The sequence below is a fragment of the Lontra canadensis genome, unplaced genomic scaffold (assembly GCF_010015895.1).
Source record: "Lontra canadensis isolate GAN:19392208 unplaced genomic scaffold, GSC_riverotter_1.0 scaffold1, whole genome shotgun sequence".
Lineage (NCBI taxonomy): Eukaryota > Metazoa > Chordata > Mammalia > Carnivora > Mustelidae > Lontra > Lontra canadensis.
The window spans coordinates 17,788,511-17,814,358 of NW_022630995.1; the positions used below are offsets into that span (position 1 = coordinate 17,788,511).

Genomic DNA, 25,848 nt, shown 5'->3' on the forward strand with positions numbered 1-25,848 from the left:
GCCTTCAGCTCAGGTCATGATCCCAGGGTCCTGGGATCCAGCCCTGCATCTGGCTCTCTGCTCAGCAGGGAGCCTACTTCCCTTCCTCTCTCTGCCTGCCTCTCTGCCTGCTTGTGATCTGTCTGCCAAACAAATAAATACAATCTTAAAAAAAAAAAAAAATCAACGTCAAGTTGAACTAACAGGAGAAAGTTATTATTTTTTAATTATCTCTCAAAGAATTACAATTTGAGTAGAGGAAAGAGATAGAAACTGTCAACTCTTTTCTAAAGCATTTGTTATAATGCTTTACAAAATCACAGTAGAAATGTTAATCAGTTGGTTTGAAACTTACACTCCTGTAAACTAAAATACTCCTCCCACAAAGGATGTTCACAAAAACAATCACTAGTAAGAGAAGAGATAGATGATTGAATTTGATGTATTTAATATTCTGCTGAACAACAGACAAATCAACCTGTAGCTGATTCACAAAGGAAAGGTTTTAAAATACCATAGATACTATATCAGTTTAGTATAAATTACCTAAATTTCTATAATGATTACTTTAAAAATATATGTTTTATTTGTTTATTTGTGAGAGAGAGAGTACAGGGTCCTGAGCAGGGGGAGGGGCAGAGGGAGATGGGGAGAGAGAAATCCCAAGTAGACTCCCTGCTTGGTGTGGAGTCCAAGGTGGGGCTCAATCTCAGGACTCTAGATCATGACCTGAGTGGAAATCAAGAGTCCGATGTTTGAGCTACCCAGATACCTCTGGAATGATTACTTTTGTGTCTAAAAGAGAAGACAATCAGATTTTTCTTTAGACAACATAAGTACAGCAAAGTCAGAAATAGTTAACCAGCAAAATTGCCACTTTAGGTAGAAGCAATCCCTTTCTTCTTTAACCTCCCTAAGAGGACTTAGTTATTGTTGGAAAGTAAACCATAGGCCCAAAATGGCATTACTCAGGCCAAGTCACCAAAGGTATCAAGCCCCTATATTGGGCTTAATACCTAACCTAATTGCAGTTTCAACCTCCCTTAGAAATGTAAGTCTTACCTAACCAGTCAGGAATTTTCTGATAAACACCAATGAGGTAATCTGTCACATGGGTCCTCTCCATTACCCCAAAGATGAGGTAATTCCACCTAACAAGACCTCCTATATTTCCCACAAGGGAAGATGACCTTAACTGAAACAATCCTTTCCTTAATTTTGCTAATAGATTACTTCCTTGTCCTACCCTCTCCTATAAAAACCTTCCATATTGTACAAATCGGTGGAGTTCCCCTCTACTTGTTAGATGGGACACTGCCTGATTCATGAATCCCTTAATAAAGCTAATCAGATCTTCAAACTTACTCAGTTCAATTTTTCTTCTTTAAAATTATGAAATCTCTCTTACCATCCCATTCAAAAATCAGTCTTCACCCTTCTCTCCCTTGATAAATTATGAATTCCCCAAGGTCAGGAAACGGTCTTGCCTTATTTATTCCTCACAGTATGTTGTGGGGGTGCGGTAATCTGAAATTTTAAATAAAGTGGGCAGGGTGAAATTTTAAATAAAGTGGGCACCTTCTCTTTGAGAAGGTGACAGTGAAGCAGAGACTTAAAGGGGATGAAGACGTTGGCTGTGGTGGCTGTTTGGCGGGGGTAGGAGGAAGGGCACTCTCAGGTCTAATACCTGATGTGTTTGTGGAAAGGCAAGGTGGCCTGTCACGGCTGAAGCCAGGTGTGCTAGAGGAAGAGTACTAGGGAAGGACGTGGAAAGATGTGAAGAGGCCAAGATCTGGTCCCTTTCTTGTCTCTTATTGAGACAAGGAGTCAGTTCAAACTGGATCAAACTGGTGAGAAGGTCTGACTCACAGTTGAAGAGCAGCCCTCTGGCAACTCTACTCAGTATAAATTTAGGAGGGACATGGAGAGAAGCAGAGAGACCAACTAAGGGGCTGTAACTCGAAAGTGAAGACCAGATGACAGGGGCCGGAACCTAGATGGTAGTGATGAAGATGCTGAGAATTTGTCAGATCCTGGATCTTGCAGTATATGCTCCTGGGACTGGGTGAGCAGTATGAGCAAAAAGAAACAAATAAAAAATGGTGCGGGGCTTGGGGCCTGCTGGAAGGGCAGAGCAGCCCTTTAGTGAGAAGTTTCAGATGGGAGAAGACCAGAAGTGTAGTTCTAGAATTGAGGCTTTTATTAGAAGTCTATGAGGATATGACCACTCAGCAGTTGACTCTGTGATTCTGGAGTTTAAAAATGGAGACAGGGGCGCCTGGGTGGCTCAGCGGGTTAAAGCCTCTGCCTTCGGCTCAGGTCATGATCCCAGGGTCCTGGGATCGAGCCCCGCATCAGGCTCTCTGTTCCGGGGGGAGCCTGCCTCCTCCTCTCTCTCTGCTTCCCTCTCTGCCTACTTGTGATCTCTGTCTGTCAAATAAAAAAATAAAATAAAATAAAATAAAATAAAATAAAATAAAATGGAGACAGAAAATCTGGGAATCATGAGATGCTAAGAGCCACATGGCCATAGGAGATCACGTAGGGGCAAAGAACAGATAATGCCTATCGTAGATCTAATTACACTTGGGTCCAGAGCAACAATGAGAGGTCATGGCGATGAGGAGGAAGAGGAAGCTAAGAGGGATCGGAGCCCAGGAAGGAAAGAAACAGGAGGGAGGGGTACACCCAAGGCAAAGTGAAGAAAGTGTTGCAAGAATGCGGTCAGTGCAAATTCTGCACACGTTGCCTTCCTAAGTACATTCTGCCTGTCCTTCAGAATGAGACATTCTTTTGATAAGCCCTTTCTGACCAACCCTGCCTTCTTAGATGATCCTTCCCTGTATTGCAGAATCACTGTGTAGGTCTCAATGTCAACACACAAAAATGCTGATGAAAGAACGAAGGAAGTACTCAATGAACGGCAGAGAAGCACAGATGACCAGTGAGGACGGCGCATACAGGGCACAGACAGAGCCTGGAACGAAGACCGACACATCAGGGTACCACATCTTAATGGCAACAGCCGTGAGGTTATTCAGCTAACTCCTCTCGCTCTCCTTCCAGGCTTATCAAGCCCAACTATCCAATATAATCTCGTTTCCTTCATACATCTTCCTGCGCAGTTAGAAAGCGACAACAAGCAAACAATAAATATCTATTCCAACCAGTGGCTGGATTTCTCACTGTGCACAAATAGATTGGTGTTCTGTTTTAGGAATTAGTCTCATGCAAGTTTGGTTAGTGTGTTTCTCTCTGGACTGGTGGTGGTGTTCAGTCTGTTTGTTTTCTGTTTCTCAAGTGCCAAAACCATGCTGTGAAATCTAAATGCGGCTGATTGGCACCTGCAGATGTCTACGGTACAGAAAACCAGGACATCCATGCTGTGTGACTGACCGCTACAGGGAAATACTGATTTGCATTTGTTTTGTCTCTTGTCGACATGTAATAATGGTCATAGCCAGAATTCTTATATAATGGATCGAGGAGAGGGTGCTATACCATGCCTTCATCAAAAAAGGATATTTTGTTGTTTCAAATATGGCCCATTTTTCTGACTTTGAATTTATTCCCTAAATGGAAAAATAGAATCCTAGAAGCCACACTAATACATTCCAGGTTGAAACCCAACATTTGTTAGTATAGCTAGTCTTGCTAAACTACATCAATTTGTAATGCTCTGACAAAATAGGGTATGTAGTCCTTCAAAAACCAAAACGTAAACTATGCTGACACAGCTAAGGTAATTTACTTGTAAGGTGCTACCAGGGTTTGGATTGGGTATCCCTCTGGGATACGCATACCATATCCAAATTCATGTGTCAAGGAAAATTTTGGATGAAATTATTTGGAAAAATAACACCAAGTAGATAAAACCTGTGCCACAGTTTTCACTTTTGAAAACATGTTGGAGAGTAATCCTTCCTCTCTTTTTACTGACATCAGGGAGATGAGAACAGAATTTACAAGTGTATAATTTCTTGTTACTAATCCATCAGTCTCTATAAACAAGCTAATAAGCTCTTTGTATTTTTTTATACCTTTTGTATTTTGTTTTTTATTTTTAAGATTTTTTTTTTTTTAATTTATTTGACAGAGAGATCACAGGTAGGCAGAGAGACAGGCAGAGAGAGAGGAGGAAGCAGGCTCCCCACTGAGCAGAGAGCCCGATGCGGGGCTTGATAGAAGGACACTGGGATCATGACCTGAGCCGTAAGGCAGAGGCTTTAACCCACTGAGCCACCCAGGCGCCCCTACCTTTTGTATTTTTATGTCCTAAATATATCTGAAATCTAAATCCCCTTCATGCCCTCCCCTACCCTTGGCAGCCAGAGAGTCATGCCAGGAGGACACTGATGAAGCCAAATGAGCTGTGTGTCTGACTTTGGAAACCCTATCACCTGGATTTTTCCTTAGAATGGGTTTTCGTGAATGGAGAAAACCCATTACATTATATTAGAATTTGCTACACCCTTTGCATTACAGGCATTGTTAATCGTGTTAATTAATAGCTGCTTTTCCAAGAGTCAGTTTGACAGTATTTAATGTCAGACCTGGTTCTTGACCCCACTGCACTGGCCTCTAGTCCTGGTGTCCTACTTTGATTTGTTCACATAGTCTCCTTTAGTCATATGAACTAAAAACAATGGAGACTAAGGGAAATTTTTATAAGTACACTTTTATTTTATAAGTGAACTGCAATTTTATAAACTATGTTGATAATAGAACAAAAATAAAAACAAAAACAAAAAACAAACAAAAAAACTTTCTTTGAATCATCCAGGAAGATATGGGTTGAACTCCAGAGAATTTTTGAACAAAATTAATAAGAAAGTGGAAAACCTTTGAAATAAGACTGGCCTGTGGGTTTAGGACTTCTTACAGTGATATCCTGACCATATGCTTAGATATCTTTACTTTATGGCATATATCTTACCTTAACTTCCACGTGTGCCATCAGTACTGCAAAATTGGTTAGGTGATTACAAGAGCATGTAGTATGTGTCTTATTTGTTGTTAGAAGCCGGCAGCCTTGTGTTGACCAATAACCTGTCATTGTGCGCTTGGAATAGCTCCAAAATGAACAGTTAGGGTTGAAATTCTCCTCGGACTGCTACAGAGGGGGAAAAAAAAACCCATAAAGCCAATAACTACTTTACGATCACGTACATCAGATAGGCATTTTCTTTACATCTAACACACCTCATACTCTGTTCCAACTTCTGTGGAGACGTACACCACTCTTTTCAGATTAAGTAGGCTTCATTAAGCCTAGGCAAATATGAATATATATTGTTCCTTATTTCCTCTAATTAGAGGTAAGTTTGGCTTTTAAAAAATTAATATTATTGGAATACTATATCAATGTCTCAGAATGACTTTAACTAATTTCAAAGTAACATACATTATAAAGAATTTAATTACTCTAAACAATTTCTGAAAAGATGGTCTTTAGAAATCTTTGTTCACTTTATAATACAATCTTTGTACATACCTAAAAATATATTCAAGCACAAAGACATAATTACTTGTGACATCATATGTGAAGCCATGTCCAATTCCACTAAACATGTTGTTAACTCTTTTTAATTATGGAGATACATTTAGAAATCCATCTACAAATATTTTTATCAGAAGCACTTATATATTCAAGAGTTATTCTCCTCCCTCATCTTAGAAAAGAAAAATCACCACTATCATTTTATAGATAATGAATTGTTATCTGTCAAATAATGGGAAAATTTAAAGGAAAATTAAATTAGTTCATGTTCATGCTGTAACAGATACAGACAATGTGGAAACTAAACTTACCATGGCATGTTCTTACCTTAATATGTTTAACAGTGAACACCACAGGATCAGCTAAATAAACCTTATTGCTGAACTCTTTGTTTATTGCTGCTGTAATAACAGGGGAATTGACAATAACAGAATGATTGGTGGACATAGCCTCTGTTCCCAACTTCATACTGGCATTCTCCGTGGACAAATAAGGACCCAAGTTGTTGTATAGGACAAAGGCCACTCTGATCTCTCCTGAAAAAAATGTAAATGTGAATTATAAGTTGGGAAGAAACTCTGATTACTTTGTACATTCCACCAAATTTAGATACTTCTAATTAAATTATAATCAAATCCATACAGTATACATTCACAACAAAATTAAGCATTCATTTTAACCAAAGTGTCAAGGTATTCATGAGAAAAGGAATGTCAAATGATGCTGAAAAACAATCTATCAGTATTTTAAAAAGTGAATGAATCGCTCTGTACTCAAAACTTAAAGACTTAGGGGCACCTGGGTGGCTCAGTGGGTTAGAGCCTATCTTCAGCTCAGGTCATGATCCCAGGGTCCTGGGATCCTATCCTGCTTCTGGCTCTCTGCTCAGCAGGGAGCCTGCCCCCGCCCCCACCATCTGCCTCTCTAGCTACTTATAATCTCTGTCTGTCAAATAAATAAAATCTTAAAAACAAACAAACAAACAAACTTAAAGACTTAAAGGCAGATTATAGACCTAAACATAAAAACCAGAACCATAAAATTTCTAGAACAAAATAGAGGATTTTTGTGATCTTGGAGTAGGCAAGGATGACTTGGATAGGATCCAAAAGACATTAACCATAAAAGAAAGAAAGAAAAGTAAACTATACTTTATCAAAATTTAAAATGTGTCTATCAAAATATTATATCAACGATATTATTTGTTAATAATATATCATACTTTATATATTATGTATATTTTATGATATAAAATTATAATATAAATATTATATTAACAATAATATATATTAGACTCCTGCCTATATATAGGGTTTCTGCTATTCAACAAAAAAATGAATAAATAAGACATGAAAATCGCAAAAGACATAAACATATACTTCAGAAAAAAAGATACATGAAAGGCTAATAAAAACATGAAAAATTATCACCATCATTAGTATTTCTGGAAAAAAAAATGAAAAATCACACCAAGATACCATCTCATAACCACTAGAATTTCTAAAATCAAAAGGACTGGTCACGCTAATATTATAGAGATGGGGAACAGCTATAGCTCCTGCGCACTGCAGGTGGAAATGAGAAGTAGTTCAACTATGTGGAGAAATGGTGATTTTTTTTCTGTGAAGTCGAACATATCTACCCTTCCTAGATAAGCAAAAATATAAATCTATAAAGAAAAAAAAACTTGTATAAGATGAACAGCAACCTTATAATATCTGCCAAAGGGAAACAAGTAAAAAAATCTATCAACAGACAAGTGAATTATGGCATACGATATAATGGAATAGACCGTGCATCAATGAAGAACAACTGATAGAACAAAGAAGAAACTACCATTAGAGCATGATGACAGAATCCCCAAAATACTGTGTTTGGTTAAAGAACACAGACAGAAAAGAGCTCATACTATATGATTCCACTTGTGTGAAGTCTAAGAACAGGTGATATTTGTCTATAGGGATCGTAATGAGAGTAGTTGCATCAGATGAGGAGAGGTGGTAAGAAGACTGGAAACCGGTAACAATTTCCGAGTAATAGAAGAGATTTATATCTTATTTTAGGTAATATTACAGAGGAATGTACAACTGTCAGGTTCATCAAGCTACATTCTTAAGCGATATGCATTTTATTTTATGTGAATTATATTTCAATTGCAGTGAAAACAACCATAAGAAGGACTCAAAATCCTTATCTGTTTTTGAACACAATTACCATGTTCTTTGAAAGTCACTTTCTCCATATATCCTTCCACCTTATTTTTTTCTCTTATGACTATCTCCCACCAGCAATCTTCTGTAGAATCAACCTTCTTTTAACAAGGGGAGGAAGGGCAGAGGGAGAGGGAGGAGCAGAACCCTGCTGAGCAGGGAGTCCAATGCGGGGCTCCATCCCTGGTCCTGGGATCATGACCTGAGCTGAAGGCGGATGCTTAAGTGACTGAGCCACGCAGGTGACATGTTTCTGATCATATCATTTTCTTTCTTAAAATACATCAAGCCCGGGGCGCCTGGGTGGCTCAGTGGGTTAAAGCCTCTGCCTTCGGCTCAGGTCATGATCCCAGGGTCCTGGGATTGAGACCCACATCGGGCTCTCTGCTCAGCAGGGAGCCTGCTTCCTCCTCTCTCTCTGCCTGCCTCTCTGCCTACTTGTGACCTCTGTCTGTCAAATAAATAAATAAAATCTTTAAAAAAATAAAAAAAAAAATACATCAAGCCCTATGTCTTACTTCCAGTATGAATTTATATTGGCTCAGTCCTGATAGCTGCTGTCCAGATAGGCACTGTCCTGACTATCACAGAAGTCTCAATCCTTATCCCTGAATCTTAGAGTCAAGTGGGAATAAGAACAAGGAAATTTTAATAGACTTCTTTTGAGGAGGGAGGGGACTGTCCAACATCTAAACTGTGCTCCCATGTTTGGAAAATTCCCAATTATTGGGGATTTATAGACACAAAATGGATGCACATTGGCTTTCCCAGCCTGTTTTGCAAAGAGGTTGCTCTGGACACCAGAGCTCGATGCCTCCCATCATCTGCACTTGTCTCTGACTTCAGATGAGGAGCTGGTGACACAAGGAAGCGGGAGGTGATGCAGCAGCAGCCGCCTTCACTTACGCCTCATTTGTGGCAGCCGTGACATTGCAAGCAATAACTCCGTGTGATGCTATGGGCTGCTGTCAGCCTCCTAGCTCTTGCTGGTTTTCTGGACCCAGTTCTCCAGCCTTCTCATTGATCCTATGAGATACCCATAGCCCTTCAGTAATTTAGCAACGAGATTATAAGAGCTACACAAAGGAAAGAGCCGTTTTTAAATTTCCAATCCACATCTGTTAACATGTACTCAGGAAAGAGCAGTAATTCACTAAATATTTCTTGTCTGTTATAACACAGCATTTAATTTTAGTGCTTTTCTCTAGATTTAATATGAAAATACTAAGTTTTGGAAGGTTACACTTCAGAAGAACATCTTTCTCCCCCCATCCCCCTTGTTGACAGTAACAACTTTTATTTTAAGTGGTTGATAGCCAGTTGATAATTCCTACCAATTTCCACCTACAGGACATTGTCATGTTGATACCCCCCCTTGTTTTATCAATGCATTTAGTTATGTATAATTGTTACAGATTCTGCACTCCAAAATTAATGCTTAAATGTGACCTAACACACACACTCACACACACTACTTTAGAAAATAAAATAAATGAGTATAAAACAAAATATGACTAATATAACCATATTTTGATTGCCAATAGCTTTATATCTGCAAGTTCATACACTTATTTGAGAAATTCTTAGAGAGTTTATCCATGTGCCAGGCACAAGGGTTACATATAACAGATGACAAGTAAGAAGAGATCCCTGTTCTCATGAGCTTACCACTTAGAAGGAAAGTCAGATAATAAGCAGGCAACTTAAAAATAATAATAATAATATTTCATATGATGTTAAGTGAATAATCACCATGAGGAAGCAATAATATAAAGTGGCTAATGGGAAAAGAGCAATTAGGAAAGAATGGTGTACCTTCAGGGAGACAGAGAAAAACTTCCCTTCCTAAAGAGGTAAGATTTATACTGAACAGTAAATGATAGAAAAGCTTCTATGTAAAGAAATGTAAAAACTACATTCCAGGAAGAAAACAAAATGCAAAAATCTGACACAGAAACACTCTTGGTGTATTCAAGACTAGATCAGAGAGAATCCTTGTGCACTGTTGGTGGGAATGTAAACTGGTACACCACTGTGGAAAACACTGTGGAGGTGCCCCCAAAAATTAAAAATAAAACTACCATATGATCCAGTAATTCCACTTCTGGGTTTTTATCTGAAGTAAACAAACACACTAACACAAAAAGATCTCTGTACCCCATGTTCATTGTAGCATTATTCAAAAGAGTTAAGATATGTAAACACACTTAGTGTCCACTGATAAGGGAATGGATGAAAAAAATGGAATATTACTCAGCCATTAACAAAGAATGATATCTTATTATTTATGATAACATGAATCGACCTTGAGGGCATTATGCTAAGTGAAATATGTCAAACAGGGAAAGATAAGTATTATATATTCTCACTTATATATGGAATCCTAAAAAAATAAATAAAATAAACTAAATTCATAGATACAGAGAACAGACTGGTTGGTGGCTGCCACTGCAGGGGGCGGTGGATAGGCAAAATGGGTGAAAAAGGTCAATAAGTACAAACTTCCAGTTATAAATAAATGTCATGGGGATGTAACATGTGGCATAGTGACTGTAAGTTAATAATACTGTATTATATATTTTGAAAGTTGCTGAGGAGTTCAATCTTAAAAGGTCTCATCACAAGAAAAAAAATAAAACTATGTGGTGATAAGTGTGAACTAAACTTACTGTGGTGATGATTTTACAATATATACAAATATCGAATCATTATATTGTACTCCTGAAACGAATATAAAGTCCCATGTCACTTCTAGCTCAATAAAAAAGAAAAAGGATCAAGACTAGACTGTCTGAGTCATAGATAGCAGGTTAAAGACAGACAGGAAGTAGGGCAGATGAGGCAGGAAAGAAGCGGACAAGCACTTGGTGGCCTAGTGAAATCCTCTGATTTTGTTCTGAACGCAATTGGAAGCAAACTGGTCAGATTTACATTTCCAGAAGATCCTTGTCAACAGGATAGTCTGTCGGGAGGCAGGAAAAGTAGAGAGAGGGAAGCCAGCTGGAAAGCTAATACAGAAATCTGATTTTGCTTCGTAGAAAATCTTACTGTAGCCTCAAAATTCATATAGTCAAATTAGCAATATAATGACTTAGAAGGTCACTTATACGATTTCCAACCTTAAAAGAATTCTGTTCTGTTGACAACAGCCATAATTTGTTTTGTCTTGGTATTATTCAACAGGCTTTTCTTTCTTTAAAACTATGCACCCTGCACCATGAAATGCCACCTCTGAGTTGGTTGCTACAGCCTGAGGTCATCTTCCCATCATCTAACAGGTCAAAGGTCTCATTTAGTTGGCAAAAAGTATGTTTTTAAAAATTTAATACTAGGGACACCTGGGTGGCTCAGTCGGTTAAGTGTTTGCCTTTAGTTCAGGTCATGATCCTAGGGTCCTGGGATGGAGTCCCACATGGGGCTCCTTACTCGATAGAGAACCTGGTTCTCCCTCTGCCTACTGCCCCCCTGCTTGTGCTCTCTCTCTCTCTCTCTCTCTGACAAATAAATAAATAAAATCTTTAAAGAAAATTAACACAGTGACAACTTGAGACATATTTTCTCTATGATTTTAATTCTCATTATATTCAGTGAATTTAATCTAGTATCAAACTGACCTATATTGACCAGTACCTTTCCCCCAACTCATCTTCTCACATTTTAAATTTTCTGCATGCTTTTCAAAAGAAACTACAGAAACACTTTCAAAACTAGTGAATAAGGAAAACAATACAACTTTAAAATTAGAAGTAAAATTTCCATTAAAAATTTTAGAAACAAAATCTGTCAACTCAGTAAGAGTTACTCCTTTCAAGAATAAAAGTCAGATATCTGGATTTTGTCGTTCATTAATTCCTCTCAGATTCAAGTTTCTGACATTGTACTGCAACTGAAAATGCACAGAACAATTTCCAAATCTGAGAATTTTATAGAGCAAATACATTGCAATGTTGTTGGTGCATAAGATAGGAAAGAGGAGGGAGAGGAAAGAGAGAATAGTGGAGTGAGAGTAAGAGAGCTTTTGGATAGCAGATCTAAACCCCCAAGCCAAGAAACAAAGCATTGATGATGAGTTCAATCTCACCATGCTTAACAAATAAACTCTAACCTACCGTTTCGACCATTTTGTTTTAAAGTATTTGCGGAGAGCTGGATAGTGCTTCCGTGACCCATGTTTTCTGGAAATTTTAGGTCTTCTAAATTTCCTTCCGTGCTCAGCCTTGCAACTTCCAACTCTGTTAATGGCAAAGAGTTATCAGTGCTCATTGAGAAATACACCAAAGCTAAGATGACTTCCTAAATTACTGAAGTATTTCTGAAATCAAAATACCAGAATTAATGTTCTACTAATTTATAGTAGTCAAAATGAATAGTGGTTCAATGTTTCATTTCAAAAGTATTTCTTTAGTACTTTATTTTTAAAATAAGACAAAAACTATTAAATAGGTAAATAGAACACAAATATATCAATTATAAAGCCTAAAATCAAGCTCAAATCCTTATGCTTTGTCAACTTTGTTACTATATCTTCAAAATATTGTTACTATATCTTCAAAATATTATCTTTCTTTTGTGAATTAAGTAAAAGTCTCTTTATAATCTAGAGCTGCACTATTATATCAATATTGATCGATCTTTAAATCTAATAAGTTTGAAATAGCTTTATCAAATCTTCTGAAATAAAACTGTTAGCTACATCCTTATGCACAATAAAAATAGATTTATACTCCTTATGAGCCAATAACACAATTACAAAAAAGCACTGCTTTATCACCTTCACTTAAATGAGTGATTTTTTATAATACATAATTCAGAGATATTCTTACCATAACTGACATGACCCATAGGCACTGTTAGGAGGATAAATTTTAAATAGTACAATGCAGACATTGATACACACGGACATAAAAGACTAATTAGCTAACTAAAGGACCTAACTGTGAGTGATCTCAGGCTAATATATCCAATATTGGGATACCCTAAGGAGGGTAACACACATGCTTATGAGGAATGACTCTTTTAAGCCAATGGCAGGTGATATCCTTCTAATTATAGAAAAAAAAAATCACTTATCTCCACTGAAATAAAAGTCATTCATAATACCTGCACTACCACAGAAATTTTTTTCTTTCTCTCTTCTGCTGTCCAAGGGTCTCTGGTCCTTCTGTATAACAAAGGCCACTTACGAATATTGTCTGTGTTCTCCCTGACAATGTCAGTCTTCAAAAGGTTATCGGCCAGGACAAAAGCACTTTCCTCCACAGTGTCAAGCAACATGGTCGCTGCCCGTAGCTGATCGCTTGTAGTCAGGTCTCTCCACGCATTTGAGGCTTGTGGCTGGAGAAGGTTGTTAACTGTCTCGACCATCGCCTACAAGAGGATGAACAAAATGACAGAGGTCTCTAGTGAACTCACAGAGCTGTCAGAAATCCAGGTGTACATGTTGCTCAGCAAGCAAGGATCAGCAGTGTGCATGAGTTCAGTATTGTCCTAGCCTCCCCTGTGACTTGCTGCAGCAGAAGCATTCATTATTGTGCTCTGTTAAAGCCCTAGCTGAGACTGCAAGGCAAGAGAAAAACCAGCTTTTGTTTTGAAGGACAACAAATAGATCCATGCTTGCTTCTTAGAATCAATAGCAAAGGCTTCAATAAGACTATAATCACATAATTAAATTATTTGGCTGTGGAACTGCTGGCAAGTAATTTAAGCCAACACTTTTATCATATCACCCACAAAAAATCATTTTTCCCCCTACATATCACCATAAAACTAAATGCTGAATGCAGCAGAGGTTAAAGGGATGACAACAGACAGGACAATACAAGAATTTGTTGCCTAAGGGAAGCAAGGGCAAAAATGAACTATTGGGACTTCATCAAGATCAAAAGCTTTTGCACAGCAAAGGAAACAGTTAACAAAACCAAAAGACAACTGACAGAATGGGAGAAGATATTTGCAAACGACATATCAGATAAAGGGCTAGTGTCCAGAATCTATAAAGAACTTAGCAAACTCCACACCCAAAGAACAAATAATCCAATCAAGAAATGGGCAGAAGACATGAACAGACATTTCTGCAAAGAAGACATCCAGATGGCCAACAGACACATGAAAAAGTGCTCCATATCACTCAGCATCAGGGAAATACAAATCAAAACCACAATGAGATACCACCTCACACCAGTCAGAATGGCTAAAATGAACAAGTCAGGAAATGACAGATGCTGGCGAGGATGCAGAGAAAGGGGAACCCTCCTACACTGTTGGTGGGAATGCAAGCTGGTGCAACCACTCTGGAAAACAGCATGGAGGTTCCTCAAAATGTTGAAAATAGAGCTACCCTAGACCCAGCAATTGCACTGCTGGGTATTTACCCTAAAGATACAAACGTAGTGATCCGAAGGGGCACATGCACCCGAATGTTTATAGCAGCAATGTCTACAATAGCCAAACTATGGAAAGAACCTAGATGTCCATCAACAGACGAATGGATAAAGAAGATGTGGTATATATACACAATGGAATACTATGCAGCCATTAAAAGAAATGAAATCTTGCCATTTGCGACGACGTGGATGGAACTAGAGGGTATCATGCTTAGCGAAATAAGTCAATCGGAGAAAGACAACTATCATATGATCTCCCTGATATGAGGAAGTGGAGATGCAACATGGGGGGTTAAGGGGGTAGGAGAAGAGTAAATGAAGCAAGATGGGATTGGGAGGGAGATAAACCATAAGTGACTCTTAATCTCACAAAACAACCTGAAGGTTGCAGGGGGGGGGGGGGTTGGGAGAGGGGGGGTGGGGTTATGGACATTGGGGAGGGTATGTGCTATGGTGAGTGCTGTGAAGTGTGTAAACCTGGTGATTCACAGACCTGTACCCCTGGGGAAAAAGATATATGTTTATAAAAAATAAAATTAAAAAAAAACAAAAAACAAAAAAACAAAAACGAAAAAAAAAGAATTTGTTGCCTATAAGTTGAGGACTCACTGAACAAACCAACTTTTTTTCTTAGCCAGCTGGGAAAATGTCAGAATGGGAAAAATATCAAAGCATACATACTTCCAGGGGCTTGGGATATGTTATGTGTGAAGAAAAACCTTCTTCATGCTGTCTAGTATTAGGGAAGGGAATAAACAGTTGGAACTTGCTACCTGTGGCCCTCAGGTGTTTTCCTTTAAAAAAAAAAATCAGCAGTAGGTACACATAGAGATAAAAAGCCACAGTTCTCATTGCTTCCTCCAAAAGAATCATCTCCCTAGTTACAATTTATATATTTCCTGTGGTTAGGTTTATGCTCTAGGTTACAAAGGAAAACAAAACAAAACAAAACAAAAAAACGGTTCTCCCAATAAGGTCTTCTTAAGGTTTCATTCAAACACAGAATTGCAAAATAGAAAAAATATAACACCTGCAGTTTGAAAGTGATCATCCCTGAATCCATTGATTATGAAATATACATCCAATCAAGAAAAAATTTGAATAAAACAGCCAACACAGGCAATTTCTAGGCAGTGCATGGGTGTTTTAAAACAAGCCTTGTCTTATTGACACATTGGCAGAAGGATTAGGAGAGTTTGAAGAAATACCCATCGCACTGCCGTGTTTTCTTCTGGCTGGTGTTTTCATAGTAACCGACTCACAACTGTTAAAAATTCAGCTTCATAATGAAACACCTTGGCTGCCAATTAACACCAGCTTCAAAAACTAATTTGCCTTTTGATAAGAGTTGTTTTTTCTTGATATTTTTCCCAGCTACTCCAAGTTCTGGCCAAAAATCAACATCACTGGACTTTCATGTAAACTAGTCCTACTTGCAACTTGAGTACTTTGCATCATTTAAAAACAAGCAACAAACAAAAAAACACCAAAAAAAAAAAATTCTCATGAGTTTAATAACTGGGCGTTCTCACATAGTCTGCTTAGTTCTGCCATGTGTTCTGAGTTTAAAGCATGACCTGGAAGCCAGACAAAAGCATTTCCATTCACAACAAAATGATTTGCTTTCCAGGAAGTTCTCTATAGGGATAATGCCAAGAGGATATGCCAAAATGGAGGTGCCACATAAGAAACAAATGAACAAAAACAAGTTTAGGTATTTTTAGAAGCCAGAGAACATCGACCTCCAGGGTGCGAAGAAGTATTCTTTCCGTGATTAGATGATGCTCTGAATTCATTAGAAATGCTCTGAAAATCCCACACACAACAGAAATTATGCCGGTTCTTTAAGGAGCAGCCATTGTAAGATTAGTGAAGAATCTTACACCGAGTAAGTCTTATCCCAGGGAAAGTTTTATTGGGGATAATGCAATATTTCTGCTCTGCCTTTTATGGTTTTCAATTTTTTTTTTAATTTAAGAAATGCAAAAGGAGGAAAAAAGGGGAAAAAAAACACAAGAAAAATAAACAACTGGGGTGCCTGGGTGGCTCAGTTGGTTAAGCAACTGCCTTGGGCTCAGGTCATGATCCTGGAGTTCCGGGATAGAGTTCCGCATCAGGCTTCCTGCTTGGCAGGGAGTCTGCTTCTCCCTCTGACCCTCCCCCTTCTCATGCTCCTTCTTTCTCTCATTTTCTCTCTCTCTCTTTCAAATAAATAAAATCTAAAAAAAAGAAAAAAAAAAGAAAAAGAAATAACTATGGTCAACTCTGAGAATGTTCTAAACAGCCACCTGTTTACAATAGATTGCATTAGGTAAAATACCATGTTTGAATTGGTAACTAACGAATCAAAGGCACCTCTAATTAAATTATCTTAGTTTTGTCTACGAAAATGTATGTAGTACAATATTTTCATAGTTACAAATTTTAAGTACATTTATGACAATTCCATCTTCCCAAATAAATCAGGATCTTTAAAGAAGCTTTCTATTAAAGCCCAAATGATTTCAAAGTTTATTATAGAAATGACAGACATAATATATGGTCCTAAAACCTTGGATAGGTTAGGCACAAATCTTATATTTACTTACTCTTCTTTAAAAAGCACGTGTTGTGGGGTGCCTGGATGGCTCAGTCATTGAGCGTCTGCCTTCAGCTCAGGTCATAATCTCAGGATCTCAGGATCAAGCCCCGCAACAGGCTCCCTGCTCATCGGGGAAGGCTACTTCTCCCTCCCCCTCTGCCTGCTGTTCTCCCTACTTGTGTGCTCTCTCTGTGTCAAATAACTAAATAAAATCTTAAAAAAAAAAAAAAAAAGCATGTGGTGTGATTGCTTAAGTATCAACATAAGGAAATTTCAACACATGGAATTCTGTAGTGCGAAAACCAGAATATGGAATTGGGAATCCCATCTGCTGAGCTTGTACCTGGACTGTGCCACTTACTAGCTGTATGATGTTGTGCAAGTCACTTAACTTGTCTGCAGTTGATCCACAAATCAGAGACGATAGGATAACCATTTTGTACTGCATGGCGATACAAATGCATTTATGTTGGCTGGTTCATAACACATGTTCAAGGTGTAACCTTACATAGACTTTCATTGGATATCTAAGTCCACCTTAGGAGGACGAGAGGTCTTCACTGATGGAAGCATAGGTTATACCTGATAATTACAAAATATCTGTTCTGAAGTGAGATCCCAAAGGATTAACTTCTACAATGTAACCTTCATGAATCAACCTGTTTCACAACTTAACTACTAAAGACTATATCACCTGAAGCTTTGAGGAATAGGACAGGACAGGAACATGTGTATTAAATAATTCATAATGTGTATTTTAGAAGTTTGAACAACATGGTTAAGTCAGTCTAATAGCTTTATCATTAATGCAGTTTGTTTAAACTTTCCAGTGTTTGTTGACATGTCCCTGTTACCAGCTTAATGAAGGCCAATTACTCACACCCTTCAATGACAAAAGACTGTATTTTGTTTTCCTTGTACATTTTTGCATTTGTAAGTTTACCCACAAATGATAACACTGTATCATCGTATGTATGATATGTGTGGTTTTGTTTTTGTTTTGTCAAACTAGTTATTTGCATTGCTCTCATTAGTTCAACATCTCTTTAAAACAGGGTCATGGGGGAGAGGAAAAAATAAAACAAGATGAAACTAGAGAGGGAAACAAACCATAAGAGACTCAATCATAGGAAACAAACTTAGGGTTTGCTGGAGGGATGGGATGTGGGGGGCTGGAGTAACTGGGTGATAGACATTAAGGAAGGAATGCGATGTAATGAGCACTGGGTGTTATATAAAACTGATAAGTCACTCACCTCTACCTCTGAAACCAACAGTGCATTATATGTGAATTAATTGAATTTAAATTAAAAAAAAAGAAAGAAATCCAAGGACAGAAGTTTGAGAAGTACCTAACTTTAAGGAATTTAAGGAATGTACTGAGGAGGAAAATATCTAAAGCCAGAGTAAGTGATCTAAGACAAAGCAGAAAATCTGGGAGAGTATAGGGTCTAAGGCAAGGATTGATTGATTGATTGATTTTAAGCCAAGGATTTATTATGAGATTTGTATCCATACAGATTTTTAAAAACCACTGTAATTGTCCAAAGAAATAGAAATGAATGAGTAACAGGGATCGGTGCTATAGCAAGGAAAAACATAAATGGGACTTAAAAAAGCTTAATGGCTATTTAATTTACAGATTAATCCCCAAGGCAACTTCTTCAAGTAGTTAGTGGTTTCCTATGTTGTGTTCCCATAGCTTTTGGTGCATATTCCTTTATTATGGCACTTACATGCCATATTCTAATTTGTCTGTTTTATACACTAAAATGTAAGTACTCTAAGAATAAAAAAAAAAAACCTGGTTGATTTTCATTTTATTTGGTTACAAGGGCATTAGCTTAACTATGCTTAGAACCAAAGCTGAACAGGGAATGTACAACGAATTTGATTAAAGTGAGGCATGGAGACATCATTTAGTGTCCAACAGGTCTCACTGACTTCTCTTTTTCTGCTATAAATAATTTTCTGATTTAAAATTTACATGATAAAGTTGAAAAAAAAAATACACTTGACCCAGCATTTATCATAAAGACAAGACTTGATCTACGAGAACAAAAAAAGAAAAGAAAAAAAAAATCATCTAATGGTTTTGATGTATACAGACTGAAATAATCTAAAATTCTGAAAATAAATTTAATCAACAATGTCCTTGTCAGAAACTAAATGTTAACTCACTTTATTTTCTTTTCCAAATCACTAGAAACTGAATAGGAGATGGCACTGGAAATTTGCATTCTAGTTGTCACTATATTTCAGTGTGTCTTTGGACATATTTATGTTTTTTAACCAATCAACAAAGTGGGAGCTACATGAGAAAATAAGGTTCATTATGTTTCAAATTAAGAGAGTTAGGGGTTTTCTGCTATTACATATCACTCTTCTCATTATATAGTTTATGGCTAGACTTTAAAGTGACTTTTGACTTTCTAAAAATCAAATATAAGTTAGAAAGTGTAAAATTCACTTAGATTCCTACCATGATCATGAGCATACTATATCATTCTGGACATATATTTGCAGGACACAATATTATTGGATCTTCTCATAAAACTCAGATCTTAGGCAAATTCATTTGACTAGTTTTACTTGTAGCATTTAATTATAGTATGTTTGTTAAAGGATGTTACGAAGTGTATTCTCATACTATTTCAAAAGGGAGGATTTACTTATTTGTTATGACTACTGTGAAAATCTGTGGGGGGGCAGCTATATATCTCTCTAGGATCAACTTTTGTTGTATTTCACATATTTCACAAAGCACATATCCAGGATCAGCAATGACAGTCCTATCAATGGCACTTCTTACCCAGGTGAGCAGTAAATCTTAAACTAAGTAGGCAAAGTCATCTGGAGAACTTAGTTACCCCTCTTTCCTCACTTGAAAACCTCCAAACTAAAGACTCAAATAGAATGAATGCTTGTGAAAAGATATGTAACGTTAAGGGGTACAGGGGTGGCTCAGTTGGTTAAGTGTGTCTTGGGCTCAGGTCATGATATCAAGGTTTTGAGATCGAGTCCCATATGACAATGGGCTCCTTGCTCAGCAGGGAGCCTGCTTCTCCCATTCCCTCTGTCTGTTCCCTCTGCTTGTGCTCTCTGTCAAATAAATAAATTGATTAAAAATAAAGATACATAACTTTACCGCCATTGCATTTTTCTGAAAATAGGCTAATCATAAGCTCATTCAGGTTTTAGCTCAGGTACAAAGAAGTCCTCAATTATCAGTAAAGCTAGGGAGAATCCCCCCACCCTTAAATCTGTTAACTGTTCTGTTTTCTTTGTAAACAAAACAATCCAAAAAACAAACAAACAAAAACCTAGTAACTGGTCAATATTATCTGAATCTTTATCATTTAGAGATTCAGTGCCATAATGGGTTCCCATTTTAGTACTTAGTCACCTTGAAAAGAACTATCCATACTCGTGGTCTGGCTTTCTAATGAGATTATGATGTTCTTAGGGGAAAGACCATGTTCACTGGTGTTTTCTGAGGATAAATTTTAGTGTCTTTGAGACATTTTAGACACTCAAAAAACGCTCAGTAAGCAAAGATAACCTACTTTTACTAACAAATCATTAATGATCTTATATGTAATAAGAAAATGAAAACAACTTTTAGTTTTACAGCTTTTTGCCATGTCTCCCAAGAGGGCCTCTAAGAGAATGAAGTGCTCAGATATCACAGGGTTTGGAGGGAAGACAGGCTGAATGAGAGGGAATTAAGAAGACAATCAGAGTTCAAAAGGAGAAAAGCAGAACCACAGGCTATTGTAGTAAATGCAAACCACAAGGCATAACAACAATATATTCTACAAAAAGCTTTCCAAAATGTTTTTAAGTGTACCAAAGCTCACTTTCTCACTTTCAGTGTAATTCAATGAGGTCCTATTAAGAATGTATGATATGCAAAAAAGTAGGGAAGTCACTGTTGGAGGAGGTTAGGAAAGAGAGGAAAACATAGAGTCAGCTTTCAATTTGTCTACACTCCAAGGCAGAAGGTAAGCACAGAATAGAGCTAAGGACTCACAGCATATGGGACAAAAAGTAATGAGGAAGGAAGATCAAGAAAAGATCCCAGAAGGTGCGTGATTTTGAGTTAGACACTAAAAAGATGAATAAACTTGCCTCGACTATGATGAGGAGACTTGAGGCTAAAGGGCATAGTAAGCAAGTTAAGGACTAAAACAAAACAAAGCCGGTACTAAGGCGAGGAATGTTCTGGGTTTGGGATGAGAGGAGTGTGTGGTGCATGGAAAAAGAATGTTAAAAGATGGTATAGTGGGAGAAATGGTAAGGAGCAGTTAGATCTTTAGGATGAGAGAAGTTTGGGCTTTACTGCATAGAAAATATTCAGCCAGTAAATATTTTTAAACAAAGGAGTTATGTATTTAGATATGTTTAGAGTAGGAGTGTGAAGATGCCCCCCTAAACAAAACACATTGGAAAGTGAATCCTATATTAAGCTCATTCAGTATTTTTTAAAAGTTCTTTTGTGTTACAATAAAGCAGATATTTATAAATTCGCAAATTATCATTAGGCAGCCCATTAGAAAGTCAAGAGCAATTATTTCCTCTTAGTGGATGAATTCATGGTAATAAATTGCTGACATTCTTTTGGAAAACTCTCCAGTGATATAAAATTTTATTTTACTCTTTACTTCTACATTATTTTTTCTTTTGATGTGTTCTCCCGAATGCAATATTTCTTCATCAATACATACTGTAATCATTATGCTGAACATGGCTATTTAATACTTACTATATATGCAATTATGTTTAAATATTTTTTCTTCATGTGTAAACCTCAAGATATGCAAAGAGAAGTAAGTCTTCTGTTCTCTGCTCCCATCCCCTGCTTTCTGATTATATACATATGTTGTGTGTGTGTGTGTGAGTGTGTGTGTGTGTGTGCGCGTGCGTGCACAATATTATAACACATAATTACATATATAGTATAGTTGCTATTAATTTATAATTTGAAAAATAAAGCTTAAATTCTTCATTTTTGACTTCTTGATATGAAGATTATCATTTGAGAATAAAAGAAAATGGAGTGAAAGTTTAAAATCATTTCTAAATAGGGCACATTGTACTCTAATCTACGCTTATATATTGATTCAAATGAAAATTTTATAGGTCAAATGTTAGAGGAGTCTTCAAAATAGTTTTGAACTTGCAGGTTTTTTATTAGAAGTCAAGTTGAGTGACTGATATTTACACATCTGATCAATAACCTAAGGTTCTTTCTATAATCACTGTCATTTAATATTACTAAAAATATAAAAACTACTAATCTCTGAACTCCCTTTTCTATTAGAGTGAAGTGTTGGCATTTTCAAATCTTAATTAAAATTAGATTATATAACACAACTGACCTTCATATAGTGATAAGAGCCTTTAACAGTAGAACAAGATGAACCTTAAATTTCACAGAAAAGATTCTTTCTGCCTCTTTAAGAGATCCCTTGTTGCTTAAAAATGTACTGCTTTTAGCAAACTGTAATTTATTGTACTATTTTAAAAATCTCATTTAGGATTAAATGATTGAATGCTGTCAAATAAATCTATATTGTGTTACAGGAATTAAACAGAGCTATAAACTTGACTCAAACTTCTGGCTAACTCAATATTTATTCAACAAATATTAACGAAGTACTTTCAACTGGGATGCTGCGAGAAAGACAGATGTTCCCCGTCCTTGAGAGTAATGACAATATAGCGACGCCAGACTATTAAACAAGTAGAAACATGGCAAGTGTTCTAATAGTGGAAACACAGGGTTCAAGCACCGTATCGAAGAGGCTCCATGAAGTAGAATTCCAAGCTTAAATTCGACTTTGGCCAAAGAGGCAAAAGGTAGAGCATGTGCATGTAGATGTGGACGGGAAACAGAACAAACACCCCCCAGAAACTGAAAAGGATTCCTACGGCAAAGCAGAGTACAATGGGTTCAGTGGCAAGATAGTGAGTGAAGACTAGCTTCCAAAGAAGTTCGCAAACCATGTTTGATATGTACGATTCTTCTTAAGAACCATAAGAAGTCACTGAAAAACTTAAAGAAGAGGAGTGATATACATTGCAATGGTTAATATGCATGGAATACTGGAGCCCAATAACTGGGTGGTGCAGTCAGGTAAGCATCCGATTCTTGGTTCTGGCTCAGGTCATGACCTCAGGGTTGTGAGATCGAGCCCCACAGCAGGCTCTGCCCTGAAATGGAGTCTGCTTAAGATTCTCTCTTCCTTTACCTCTGCCCCTCCTGCTCGTACTCTCTCTCTCTCAAATAAATAAATAAACATTTAAAAATATATGTATTGACTATGTTCTCAATTCTCATCTGAATGCTTTATTCGTCAACTCCTTTAATTTTGACAGTAACTAAATGAGGTGGAAATGAGTATCTTCATCTTGCAGGGGGAAAACTAAGAAAAAGTGAAGCAACGTGCTCAAGGTTAATTAACTAACTTAGGGCAGAACCAGGGTTCAAATCTGTACAGACTTTGGGGATGAAGAAAAGTTGGGATTCCACAGGCAATTTTAAAAATTTGTTGATTAATTAAGGTCAGTTGGTAGGGAAAATAAATGCAGTGCACAGAATTTGAGTGCTGGCAACGAGGTGGCACTCATTTAAAGTGGAAATAAAGAGAAGCAAATTTTTGTTCATTAAAAGATAGAGGATGCCTATTTTGAGTGCAAGGTACTTGAATGGAATCAATTTAAAAGGTCTACAGAAGCCTGGTAAGGAACCTTCCCTCTACTCTACCCTCTTAGGGAATATACTGATTTAATGCCCGGACCTGAGAATTAAACCATCAGATAAACATAAAAAAAGCATTACACTTTTATTTAATATTTTTATGTGCATATAGGAACTTACAGAGGAAAAACAAAGGCTTAAAGAAGCAGTTAGGGCTGCACGCTTATATAATTTTTTTTTAAAGATTTCATTTATTTATTTGACAGACAGAGATCACAAGTAGGCAGAGAGGCAGGCAGAGAGAGAGAGGAGGAAGCAGGCTCCCCGCTGAGCAGAGAGCCCGAGGCTCTGTCCCAGGACCCTGAGATCACGACCCGAGCTGAAGGCAGAGGCTTTAACCCACTGAGCCATCCAGGCGCCCCTATGTAATTTTTTAAACAAAAGAACAACACATTTGGGAAGAAATGACAAGATAAAGGAAAAGGATTTAAGCTTTCAGGAACGGTAAACTGTAGGAAAGTAACTGGGAGATCTATAGGGGAAACTAATGGAAGATAAGGGTTAATTTCATATGTCCGTTGCTTTTAGCTTAAAATAATGAATATGGCCAAGTGGCATAATTGGAGCATGTTCTTACCCCCTCAGCTTCAGCTTACTCAAACATCTGTTCTTGACATAGGTTTAGGCACAATGAGGGTAAGTAAGAAGCAAGCTATTGGTATGTCTGAAATTACCCAGATAAACTTGTAGAAGAACCCAGAAACACTAATGATAGGGGAGGAAATGTAGAAAGAATAGTCAACAACTGAGATGAAGAAAACAGACCCAGAAGAGTGTGGTATCACACAGGGTTAGGGACGAGAGGTACCACTGGTTTCAAAATAAACTCGAACTTAAAAATATCCAAAATGCCCTTCTTCTTGAAATAATAATGACTCTAGATAATTTTTTTCTGAGAATTGGCAGAATGGTTGTGAAACAAAGAGAAAACAAAACAAAACACAGAGAAGCTGTTCTTGAGGGACCATTGGTTCAGCTTTATGAATTTTTACTTTGAAGTAGGATATATAAATATATAAAATTATGTATATTAGTAAAAAAAAACCCTAAAAAAGTATATGCTTGTAAACAGTATTGTTTAGAAGTATATAAATTAAAACCTGAGAGTCTGTTTATGGGACAACAGCAGCAACCTCACCCAAAGAAGAAATCACTTCAAGAGTTTGTTGTGGATCCCTCTAGACTTGGAAATATTCATACATACATGCCAACAAATGTGACCATATATATAATCATATCATATAAGATCATATAAGATTATATATAATATATAATCTTATCATGATATATGTAATCATGCTGTTATCTGTTGGTTTTTGCTTGCCTGTTTGTTTTCTCCTCTAACCCAGCACACCAGCCTTTCTAAACCAACACAACATCTACCTCATTGCTTCTGCGACTGAGGGAGTACTCCATTATTTCGTATGGCAGTTGATTCAGCCCATGTCCTACTAAAAGAGTTAAGTTGTTTTGTTGATGTAAACCATGATACAAGGCTACCTTGTGATTCTTGCATATTTATTTATTTATTCCTTTCTGAGGAGGAATGCTGCCCCACTGTGTGGGTCTACCACAAGCTACTCCCAAAGTCCTCATTGGAAGCAAAGAGAACCATACAGAGAACAATACCGTTCTATGGTTTATAATAAGATCCATGAAAAAAATATTGTAAAACCATGGATAAGGATAAACATAGTCTTCTCTGGTAGGATATTTAAGAGGCTGATAATAGTGTTTGCTTTGAAGGAGAGCTGAACGCCTGGGGAGAAAGAGGGGCGGCAAGATTGCGCTCTACAACTCTAGGAGGCATCTTCAACTAGATCTCACTGTGAGGGGCACGCCCCCGTTGCAAGGCACGGCCATGGCAAGTGGCCAAGACATTTTTATTATTCTTACGTTTTGAATTTTAAACGATGTGTCTATATTAGCTATTAAAAAGCAACAACAACTACTACTACTTAAAAAGAAGAAAAACGCTATCTAAAAATGGTTTGAAATAACCTTTTTTTAAAAAAAGATTTTATTTATTTATTTGACAGACAGAGATCACAAGTAGGCAGAGAGGCAGGCAGAGAGAGAGGAGGAAGCAGACTCCCTGCTGAGCAGAGAGCCTGATACAGGGATCGATCCCAGGACCCTGAGATCATGACCTGAGCGGAAGGCAGGGGCTTTAACCCACTGAGCACCCCTTGAAATAACCTTTTTAACAAAACAATTGCCCAAGACCATAACTAACAGAATCATCAAAAGAGAATTTTATTTGGTAGTTAGGGTTCAAAAGTAACCCTATATGGTTTTAAATCTATGGTAGGTTATTATATCAAAACTGGATGAAGATATCAATATGTACCATCACATAAGAAAAAGAAGTATTTTTGGTTGCCTCTAAAAATGCTAGCTGCCCAACAACACTCCCTGACTTGGACACAGAA

The 25,848-nt window shown here is 37.3% G+C and overlaps 1 protein-coding gene across 1 annotated transcript in view; it reads right to left on the bottom strand.

Moving 5' to 3' along the window:
• The window catches only part of ADGRL3 (adhesion G protein-coupled receptor L3), a 792,227-nt gene that overhangs the window by 103,286 nt on the left and 663,093 nt on the right, over nucleotides 1–25,848 (bottom strand). Inside the window, exons 14-17 of the mRNA XM_032849431.1 lie at nucleotides 12,873–13,056; nucleotides 11,799–11,921; nucleotides 5,807–6,015; nucleotides 4,916–5,092 (exon numbers count right to left, since the gene is read on the bottom strand). Of these exons, the coding sequence (XP_032705322.1) occupies nucleotides 4,916–5,092; nucleotides 5,807–6,015; nucleotides 11,799–11,921; nucleotides 12,873–13,056 (693 nt within the window). The remainder of the gene's footprint in view (nucleotides 1–4,915; nucleotides 5,093–5,806; nucleotides 6,016–11,798; nucleotides 11,922–12,872; nucleotides 13,057–25,848) is intronic.